Here is an 11,795-nt window from a genome sequence, read left to right on the forward strand (position 1 = left end):
CTCCACTCATAGTCAGCTGTATCCTCCTCATCCCCACCTTCCCACCCACTTTCCATCCTACCTACTCCAAAGTACTCAGGCTTCAATGATATGCTCTTCCTCCCCCTTAAAAATATTTTTTCCTTTTCCATTTCTTCTTCCTTGCGAATAGCTCCCTTTTGTGCATCAGTAATGCTGTTTTGATGACTTAAGCAAGAGAACTCTGTTGTAGACTCCTCAGCTAAGTTTACTCCTGAAAAACAAGATGATTTAAAAAAAATCTCAGACCCTACTTATTCCACATCTCTTCAGCCTTATACAATGTGAGCTTTGAAAATGCTGTTTTTCACTGGTAGTTACACATCACCATGCCTACATTGAGTCAAAGCCTCAACACCTTCATCTCTTTTCCAGTTTGTAAGTGGCCTGTAAGGAGTTCCTTACAATTCCCTCAGGGAGCTATGAAGGTGTGTGGCACAGTTGAGAGGAGTATTTGAAGAGCATGCAGCCAACCCTCACCTGCCCCTGAGTTGCAGTGTGATGAGGAGCCTTTGCACTGTGACTTGAGGCAGGAGGAAAACTGACCATACCATCCTGAAGCACTACATTCAACTGTGCTGCAGGCTTCCATTGGTTGAAGCAGCTCCCTGTTGTTTAAGGTGGGTCTCGGGGTTTAATTGCTTTGGACACTGATAGCTACATTTGTCTCACTACAAATGTGAGGCTAGATCTTGGCCAATATCTCTAAACAAGGTTAATTTTCTAAGTGGTAACCAGCATCAAATTATATTATCACTTTTGAGGGTTTATGATTTTTTAAAAGTTTAGAAATAAATGTTGAAATTGTGTAAAATAGCTGAATCCAGAGCTTTTAGCCGAAATGAGATAATTTCACAAAACCTAACCTGTTGCTTTGTGTATTTCACCATTACATTGCCTTTGTCTTCTGTCTTGTTGTTATTCTGTCATCACATGCCATGTTTATCATCAGTAACTACTTACTGCTATGGGTTTGTTTGCATTATCATCTTAATTGGCATAGACTGCATATCATATTGCAATGAATTTAATTTTACCATATGTATCAAGAAGCCTGTTGGTAGCTCTTTGGGGTTTTCTTTCCATGTTGTGATTAATAAGAGCAGTCCGTTAGAAAATAGGTTCTCAATTAGTTATTAAAGGGGGAAGAGATCAAAGTTAGTCTTGTGAAGTCTTGTGAATGAATGGTATAGTGTTCAACTTCATAACACACGCTTTGCTCTTCCATATAGAACATTTGACCTGGAAACAGCTTTTTCTTAACATTTTCAGGGACCTGCCTCAATATTTACACTGGCTGCCTCAGTGCCAGTCAGCTGCACTTTAATTGGTATGCTGAAATTTCCAACATGAGACACACAGCATTCATTGCTCTGGAGAAACCTATGAATGTATACTGTCAGTCTGAGTTCCTTTGAGGGAGCTTCTCAAGTGTACTCACACCACCAGCCTCCCAAAAAAATAAAAACAAAAATCAAGACTCAGGAGACAGTTGCACAGGATTAGATTTTTGGGCAGAAGTTTTTTTCAAGTGTCTGTCTTTCACACAGCCAGCAGTAACATTGATGGGAATATGTGAAAATGCACCAAATTGTTAATACAGTGGACCCTTGTTATACGCTGGGGTTTGGTTCCAAGATCCCTTGTGTATAACAAAGTCTGTGTATGCTCAAGTCCCATTAAATATAATGACATAGCAAAATGGTGTCCCTTATAAAAATGGAAAATCAAGGTTTGATATTTGAAATTTATACTTTTTTTAAAACATTTTCAAACCATGGATGCTTGAATCAGTGTATAAAAAAATCCGTGTATAAGAAGGGCCGACTGTAATTCTTTCTCCATAATATGTTGATCACTTTGTTAACAGGCATATGACCAGTCATGTCTTTGCAGACCTGAGAATATAGAAGGTAAGTTTTTTTTTCTGGTTTGTTTATTTCTAGCATGTATAATACCCTTTTTGTTTTGAAAATTCCAAAGTGGTTCACAATAGAAACAGATACAATCAAACATTGTTTAAAAGGATAAAAATATAAAACAATAGAAAAGTAAAATTCATAAAAACAATGAGAACTGGTAGAGTTAACAACTACAGACTACCTGGATAAACAGGTAGGTCTTCCATTGATGGCATAAACAATCAGCAGGATTTTAATGGGGAGACTATTCTACATAGTGGGAGCTACAACAGAGACTGCCTCTTTTACCAGCTTTGGTGCAGACTATTATAACCATCCTCTTTGTGGGTATATGGAATATGCAGTTTGTAGCCCATTCAGCCAAATCCAGAATCCCATGAGCACTGATATGCACACATGTGAAATGTTTGTGGGTTCTTCCAGTAGTTCATGTGCACAGAGTAATATTAGTACTAATAGTAGTAGTAACAGCAGCAGCAGCAGTTAATAATTAATAATGTTTATTTCCTACTTGCCTCTCCCCATGGATCAAGGTGATGAAAACAACAGACCAACACAACACATAGCGTATAACAAAAACATAGCATCAATCAAAAACATATGAACTAGTTAAAACACATAACATCAATTTAAAAAAAGATATAAAACCAGTAATCAACCCACAGTTTAAAATTCACAGTTTAAAAATCAACTGGATAGGCCTGCTGGCTCTGTTACAGCTATGTTACCTGGATTAACATGAACTGGGCAGTTCTTTCATATATAAAAGAAGAAAGGTTTGAAAGCAACATGTTACACGTTAACTTTTGAGGTAACCTGGGCATAATGATATTCCTTTTATAAAAGAATATAAAAACCAATAATGTTGTTATATTTTTAGCAGAATGAGTAGTATTTATTTGATACTCTCAAATAGCTTCTTTTGGAGGGGACTTTGGGGTATTTTGGACCTTTTTTGTGTTAACTGTGATTTTTTTAAAAAAAAATTGGCCAGTATTCTGTATCAGCTGTATTGAGTAAAATATTCTGTATGAAATTTATTTAACTAAGATCCAAAATACTCTAAAGGCCTCTCTAAAAGTATACTTAAGTAAGCAACCTGTCCTATCCTACCACTCATAAAATGAGAAGGCAGCTTGAGGAATATGTAGTAATGGAGACCAGCATTCACAGCTTTAGCGCAGGAAGTAATGCAGCAGTAAAATATGTTTTGAATCATCCGAGAAAGTTCCAATTTGACTAAAGGGACTAGAAGCTCTTCCACACTAACCAATTATTGCACTGTGGTTTCACTTTAGCTGCCATGAGAGCATCCTATTTAATCCTGGGACTGGCAGTTTAGGGGAGGATATTTAGAATTCTCATCCAGAGAACTCTAGTACCTCACCAAACTACAAATGCCATTATTTCATAGGATGTTGCCATGGCAGTTGAAGTGGAATCATACTGTTAACATTATGTAGTATGAAAGGGTCCTAAAAGTAAAATTATGGCTCCATTCAGCATTCACGTCTTTGTTAAAGTGATCTGTGTTAAAAAATAACCTAGTTCATAACCTTTGGTATCAAGATGTTCTGGTCTACAACACCCACAGTTCCTTCATGTTATCTATACTGTGCAGGGCTGATACGGGTTGTAGGCAAAAACAACTGGAAGGCCAAAACCTCCCCACTCCTGTGTTAAAATAAGCCCCAACAACATATGGATAGGTTTGCTTTCAGTTGGACTTGTTTTTCTACTGAACAGCTGTTGTTGCTGCTGTTTTGGTTGAGTGGAGGATTTCCTGCTTAGCAAATCCCTGTTCTGTCTGGGTCATTGCCCCTACACTGCTGTTACATGCATGGACTGAATAATGGGACCTGGGTTTCAGATTGAACTTGAAGTATGTACATACCCACACATGCAAATACGAATGTGCTTAAATGTTGTAAATGATTTTGACAATTTTAAGTGAGATTGGATATGTGTTTTTATGAGGCATACAATGCAGAATATTCTTTCTTGAAAGATACTTTGCTCAAACATCATTATTATAATTTTTCATATTTAGTTCAGAGACAGAAGAGTTTAATACACACACACATATATATATAATCCTTTACTTTAAATACATTGTCCAAAATCTGTTCAGCAGCTGCAAATGCATAACCTGGAGTTATGCGGTCATCACATTGCATATTCACGATCTCTACATAATCCCTAATTTAGGGGATAAATGGGGTCTGTAAAAATCTTCCAAGCCTCACATACTGAGCAGCAACCAGTACAATCAGTTGGGATCTGTCCCCCTGTTGTTTGGGAAATGGTCCCAACCTATTAGGAAAGTGATCTCCAGTCCAAGGGAGAATTGCAATGGGGTCACACTCATGATTGCTCATGGGAATGAATGGGACCATACAATTGACAGAAGAACAGATTCTTATTGACCATGATGGCTGCTGCCCAGTAAGTGGGTTGGGGGGATCAGGACAGGAGTACTATAGTACTTAATGCATTTGTAACTCTCCAACAAGATTCTGGCATGTATTTATTATGAATATATTAATAGCTGTATGTTGGATAGCTACCTTGCCTATAAATGCTGCATCAAAATAAGAATGTTTCAGCTGAAGACTCAAGGATATTTTTTGTAATGACTTAAATGTAATCCTGTCCTTTCACTGCATGGGAGTAAATTCCACTAAACTTTGTGATGTTTATTGCTTAATCAATATGTATGAGATCATAGTGTAACATGATTATATAGTATAGTTCACACTGTTATGTAAGTGTTAAAGGTTATTGCTAACAGTATTCAAAAATATTTTAAATTCAATTTAGATTTTGTAGAAGACCTGAAGAAATCACACATCATTTTTGTAGTCGGTAAGTAAAAACTACAGACGACTTTAGCTGGGATTCTTCTGTTATGTTGCACTAGAAAGAAAATAATGTTCAGCTTCAACCACATAAAAATGTTTCCTGGTAGCATCTACAAAATTTTGCATAGGTAATTAAAGTTAAATCTGCATTTTTTTTCAGGTTTAAAATCATTGGCCCTAAACTATCCTATTCAACTTAAACATACCTAAACCTACTGAAAATTGTCGAGCAAAATGTAACTGGAGTGAAACAGACCACCTCGAAGGGGGCGGCTTCAAGCTGCCCCTGACAAAGCTGGATTGGGGTCATAGCAACTGCAACCTTTTTGCCGATTGAAAAAAGAGCGGCAAACAGCCATTTCTTTTTGTGCTGGCAAAAAGCCAGATTTTCTGCCCCATCGTGGCATGCAGCATATAAACGCCATGCTGCTGAAGCACCTGAAAGCCTGCCCACATGTAAATGGCCAGGTGGCTTGAAGCTGGCTTTTTATGCAGTTCTGTTCCAACCTTCTATTGTATTAAACTGTAAAGAGAAATTGTTGATGTGACAGAAGATAATAGTTTCATTAGTAAAGTTTACAACAGATTTCTGTCATTTCAACCAAAACTAACTATCTTAAAAACAAAACATATTGTTTTTCAGCATGCTGTTTCTTGGGTTTTAAAGAAAGATTGCACACACTTTGCTCATTAATCATAAAAGAAAATAAATATAACTTTACATGAGATAAAGTGAGAAGGAGGGGGGAAAGCCAATTCTCTTCAAACCACTCCGTTACATAAGAATGAAGTCGGTTGTTTCTGTACCAAAAGGATCATGAACTTTAAATTGAAGCTAAAGAAGAGCAAGAAGGTCAGGTTTTTTATAAACAACGTTGCTGTTTCCGACTCACAGAATGAAGTTTAAGGCCCGTTATAAATGGGCACCCTAGGATGGACTCAGTCCGTGCTAGGGTTAGAAAGGGGTGTCTCTTCCAGACGCCCCTAACCCTAGCACGGACTGAGTCCGTAACAAATGGTGGCGGCCGTTCCACACGGCCGCCGCCATCTTGACATAACGGATGCTCTGCATCCGCACGTCGCGCCCCGGAAATGATGCCGTGAGTGCGCGACTAGTGCCTTGCGGCGTCTCTTCCGGGGAGCAAGAAGGAGCACGATTTTCACGCTCCTTCTTGGCAGCGTCCGGGAACCGTGCCGTTTGGCTGCTGTGGTTCCCAGACGCTGCAACCGGCGGCGGTGCGAGACAGCCCCTTCTCGGCCGTCTGTAACGCACCTAAGTCATATATACATGTAGAGCACATAGTGCTCTTTGGCCCCAAGCAGACAAGTGGCAAGACCAGCTGTGATTGGGCTGCAGTTGGCCCAGGACTGCAGTGACTCAGGAGCAGATTAAATCTGTTCCCTTTTTTGGCAGTTTCAGGCCACCTTTGGTGGCCTTGGAGCAGTTTTCAGATGCTTTGGGGGCATGCATCATCTAAATGCCACACCCCCAAAGTAGCTGGTTTGTGGGACAAAGATCCTTTTTTCTGATGGTCATGTGTACTGTCTCCTCTGCCTGGATGAGGAACATGCAGTTGACTCATGCCTGTTTTGGCAAACATTTATGCAGCAAGCAAAGCCTAACAAAGCTTCCCATCTTAAAGCAATTCAGTGGGAAAGGGCCTTCCTGATTGCAGCCCAGAATAATCCTCTACATACAGAGTCCATGGCTATCTGCTTGTGCCTATTTTCAGCAATGGAGCTGGAATGCTTGCTTAGCCAGATTCCTTCAGCCCTTCTCAAATTGAAGACAAATTGGAGCCATTGGTTCGAACACAGAAGGAAGCTCCTAAGCCTTCTTCCATGGTCCAGAAATTCAGAGATGTACTACTTACACTGGACAAGTCCCTAGAGACTTGCCATGAAAAAACATGGCTCACTAGAAAGACGATAATACTTGGTAAAGTAGAGGGCAGCAAGGAAAGAGGAAGACCATATTCCAGTTGGATAGATTCAATCAAGTCCATCATGGCTCCAAGTCTACAAAACCTGAGCAAGGTAGTTGAATATAGGTAGGGTTGCCATATCCCGCCGGGGGGTGGGACTTTCCCAGTTTGGGGCGGGTCCGCACAGTCCTGCCCCAGTTTGGCCCTGCCCCCGGGATCCCCCCCGCGACGGACGCCAGGCATGGGAAGGAGCCTCAGCGAGGCCCGTTCCCTGCTTGGCCTCCTCCACCAGCCAGGGAGGTGGCCTGACGGGGCGACGGAGGCGGCCTGACGGGGGAAAAGGACTTCGCCTCAGCAAGGCCCTTTTCCCCTGCCTTGCTGCATCCTCCACCGGCCAGGGAGGCGGCCTGACGGGGGGAAAGAGCCCTTCCTCTTCTTCTCTCCTCCTCCTCCTCCTCTTCTTCCTCATCTCCTCCTCTTCTTCCCCTTCTTCATCTTCTTCCTCCTCCTCTTCTCCTCCTCCTCTTCTTCTCCACCTCATCCTTCCCCTCTTCCTCCCCTTTTTCTTCCTCTCTACTTCCTATTCTTCCTCCTCCTCCTTTTCCCCTCTTCCTCTTCTTCCTCCTTTTCTTCTTCTCCTCTTCCTCCTCCTCTGCTTCTTCCACTCTTCCTCCTCTTCTGGTTTTTGGCCAGAAAGAGAAGCACATTTCTGTCATCTGTCTAGGAATAATGCCAAATGTCCTCCATTTTGATCATGCCTAAGAAACATACATTTATATGAAAAAAATTTTAAAAGTCATCAAATTTTTTGCATGTCCTCCATTTAAAAAAAAAAGTGCCCTACATTTGAAAATTTTGTCCTACATTTGTCCCGGTTTAGAGGTCCTTATTTATGGCAACCCTAAATATAGGGGAACTTGGAGGTCTCTCATTTATAGGATCACTATGAGTTGAAATTGTCTTGATGACAGTTAATAGCAAACCAGTTTCTGAAAATCTTTAGTGAAGGAACCTAGGGTGTTTGATAGAGGGTATATTTTAGAAATGTAAGCCTCAGATAGAATAATAGAGCTGGAAGAGACCACAAGCGCCATTCAGTCCAACCCTCTACCAAGCAGAGTCAAAGCACCACTGGCAGATGGCCATCCAGCCTCTGTTTAAAAACCTCCAAAGAAGGAGACTTGGCAGAGCCAGAGGAGGAGGAAGAGAAGGATGATAAGGTCCAGCCTCCAACCTCCCTCCTCTAAAAGTTTTGGTCTTGTTGGATCCTTCCTCTCAGGAGCATACTGATCTCCCCTGTGTCCCCTCTTTGTTTCCTGCATCCAATCATGGAAAGAAACGCTAGAAGAAATGGTTCAGTTTGGCTAAGGAAGCTAGGGACCCTTTCACACTGCACATTACACAACTCACTCTCCTAACCTCTTTATGCGATTCCTTTTTTCCAGGTTTCTCAATGGGGGACTTGGAACTGGGTTTTAGCAGGAGTGCATGGCTTATATGTGTGTGGGCAAGGGGTGGGGTACTGCCAAAATGAAGCTCTAGAAGCTTCTGAAGATCTCCACACAGGCATAGAATGACCCAGTTGTGTGAGGTCATAGATGACCACTCAACTAATGTTAACAGGTAAGCAACCTGTTACTCAGCATCTCATAGGCACGTGTGGTAGATGCTACTGTAACCCTGTCTTGGAGTATTTGATCTGTGGTTGCTCATCTTACTGTCTAAAGCAAAAAGAACAAAATGGTACACCTCAGCACCAGTTCATGCCACATGCATAGGAAACTGAATTGGCAGCTGGATGTTATGTCCGTGCTAATGAAGATGTAGCATCCTCTACCATAACAGTGGCAGTAGTGCAGTATAGGGGGATGAGTGAGGCTGTGTGACAGACATAACTTTGCCTTGCAGTGAAGCCCAGGTTCCCAGGTTCCCTGATTCCCTCATTCCTCCCGTGGCCCCATCTTAGTGATGGTTGAGGATCAACAGAGGGATATCAGGGTTTTTAGTTTTAACTGCTGGTTTTATGCTTGTATTGTGTTTTTAATATGTTATATTGTTTAATACTGTCTTAAGGGGGGGGGAGGGATAAAGTGTTTTTAATTGTCATATTTTATATTTTACTGTTGTTAACCGCCCGGATTGGTTTGCCAGAGGGCGGTATACAAATAAATATTATTATATTATTATTATTAAGGAGAATACTTGGGAGTTTGTGCCTACTCCTTCCTGCAAACATTTGCTGCCTTAAGTCATTGCTCCACTCTGCCAAAAGGTGGAGCATGACCAACCCCACCACATAACATCAAAAGCTGGCTGAACATTGGCCACTGCCACCCCAAGGTTAAAAAAAAAAATAGAAGTAGGCTTCCTGTCACTTCCAAGAACTATTTTCAGCTGTGATCTGCCACGTGATCTGTGTCCTCCCTCTTTTAGTCCATCCTCATGGACTAAAATGATAGTCCAGTTCCAGTTGTTCATTCCTAAGAAGTCTGGTAACATTATGTTCCAAAGACATGGCTTGGCATCAATACTGAAGCTCCCCCAACTTTCAGCCTTTTCCTCTTCCTAAAATAATGAGATACTGTTTTATGTAATACTTTGATGTATATGAAATCCTGAAAAGATAATGAAGTTGCTATGGCAATCAGCAACAAATCACAAGAGTGTGCAGTTTAGGGCTTTTAAAAAAATTAACTCCCAACATACTATGTTAAGCGCTAACAGTGTTATCAAAGACTTATAACACCATTTCTTTCTCAGAATCATCACTTCTTTCACACTTCATGTCCAAGCATAAACTCTTGACCATAAAGTTGAACAAACATGTCTTCAGTAAGTGCAATCAGCCCCCTGTAACCACAAATTCTTCATTCATAGGTTGAACCATCCATGGCTTGATAATGGTTTTTTTTTAAAATTCAAAAAAGCAAACCTTGATTTTGCCATTTTAGATAAGGGACAACATTTTAGTAGTCCATTGTATATAATGGGGCTTGATCATCCATGGATTTTGGACCCCCATTGGATACCAAAGGCCCACTGTAACAAGCAATTATGCAAGTGGATCTATTAATGAATGCTAATCCTGCCCTTTTTAAGTTGTTCTTTAGTGCCTAGGTGCACTGTTAATTCTGTGAATAATACTAGCATGCATTTAATTTTAGTAACAGTTGCTTATCACATTTTGGAGATTTTAAATATAAATAGTGTAAGAAGCACACTCAGGGCCAGGAAGGGGCAATCTGGTGTCTTCCAGATATTTTGGATTACAACTCTCATAATCCCTAATACAGCGGGGGATTGGTTCTAGACCCTCCCCCATGAAAACAGAAAATCACTGGTGTTCAAGACCGATTGGCTTGAATGGCAGTGTGCACCCATGGGCGTGCACCCCATTTTGTTCCCCTCAGTTTGCTGCCCACAAACTGGTGAGGGACATGGATTTGAAGACCATGAAAATAGAGGGGTAACTGTATTGGGCTGTGCTGGGAATTAAAAATCTCTAGGCACTAAAATATTGAACTGCCACATTAGCTATCTTGGCTCACAGGCCATTTAGATTTTGAGACCCTGGCCCAATTTAGGAAGGGTCTCAAAACCTTCCTATTTAATCAGGCATTCCCCGACTAAATATCCTGTGGGCCTCCCTCCTCTCTCGTGGCCGTGAGGTTGGGCTAAGGGTTTTTTTTATTGTTTTTAAGGACTGTTGTTTATGTTATATGTGTTTTTAACCTGTATGCTGTTTGCACTTTGGTGCATTTTGTTAGCCGCCCTGATCGTTTGGAAGGGCAGGGTACAAATAAAAATTTTATTATTATTATTATTATTATTTTGGGTGAAGAGCCTTTTTAAAAACATGAATGAAACTTTCAGATGTTTTTACTGTTGTCATGGGAAAGTTGATAACAAATGCTTTCATATTAATTCATCAGCCACCAACTTTTGCGTTCCAGTCTCCAATGATCAGCTTGACATCCTGTGTTGGTGTGCTGTCAGTTTCTTCCTATACTCCTTCATGGAATGTATCAATTTCTTCCTGTACTGCCTCTGAGGTTGATGCATATACTTGAATTTTGGTGATATTCATACGTTTACCATGGAGCCTTACTGAAATGATTCAGTCTGATTTTGCATTGTATTCTCTTGACTGCTTTTGCCACACCTTTTCTTAGTATGAAAGCCATCCCCTTTCTTCTTGTCTTTTTAATCACTGAGTAGAACACTGTGTGGTTGTCTCATCCAAAATGGCCCATTCCTGTCCATTTTAACTCACTCACTTCCAGTACTGCTCTGTTCATGCATTCCTTTTTTATTTTTACTATGTCCAGTTTCCCTTGGCTCATGCTCCTCACATTCCACATCCCTATTTTATGTGTAATGCTGCTCTGGATGCCATTTGCCTTCCTAAGGGTGTCTGCTATTTGTCTTGGCATCTTTCTTGTTCCCTTGGCTAATTTTGCAAATGTGATATCCCTTTATCTCTCCCTCCTTCCCTTTCTGTTTATGCTCTGTTCCTGCTTGTGCCTAACTTGGGGTGTCTAATCATAGGGTTTATTAGGTGGTGGGGTTACACAAGGAGGGCCACCTACACCTCTCTGCGTGCAGTGCCAACCAGTACTAGCTATGGCATCACAATTCATTCCTCTCAGTGACACCCACCACTACTGCTCCTGCCCAGTAGCTGTTTATCTCCCTATATTATTCCTCCTGTTCTTGTTTATTTACTTTCCTACTCATCCCCTTATGCCTCCCTGGTTTTCCCTCCTTCCCTTCCCTTGTGTCCTCCCTCTTTTAGTCCATCCTCATCCCCGCCCCCTCCTTCCTTTAGTTTCTTCGCTTTTCTGGTTGAGGGAGGACAGAGATGACTGGTTGTCTTCTTTCTTCCCTCGCTTGCCTGGTCCTCGGGTGGCACAGTTGGTGTTTTGCCAGGGTCTCTTTGCCTCTCTGATGGTCCTCTGTGTTGTTGCTCAACTGTGGGGCAGAGACTGGACTCAGTTGGTGCTTAGCCCCGCTCACTTTAGGTAATAGACAATTCTTCTTTAGAAACAGCCTTAAAAAACAGAGCTTGG

The 11,795-nt window shown here is 41.3% G+C and overlaps 1 protein-coding gene across 1 annotated transcript in view; it reads left to right on the top strand.

The window, feature by feature from the left end:
• Positions 1 to 11,795, top strand: part of AK5 (adenylate kinase 5) — a 119,755-nt gene that overhangs the window by 85,402 nt on the left and 22,558 nt on the right. Inside the window, exons 9-10 of the mRNA XM_042461585.1 lie at positions 1,889 to 1,931; positions 4,761 to 4,805. Coding sequence (XP_042317519.1) covers positions 1,889 to 1,931; positions 4,761 to 4,805 — 88 coding nt within the window. The remainder of the gene's footprint in view (positions 1 to 1,888; positions 1,932 to 4,760; positions 4,806 to 11,795) is intronic.

The sequence above is a fragment of the Sceloporus undulatus genome, chromosome 4 (assembly GCF_019175285.1).
Source record: "Sceloporus undulatus isolate JIND9_A2432 ecotype Alabama chromosome 4, SceUnd_v1.1, whole genome shotgun sequence".
Taxonomy (NCBI): Eukaryota; Metazoa; Chordata; class Lepidosauria; order Squamata; family Phrynosomatidae; genus Sceloporus; species Sceloporus undulatus.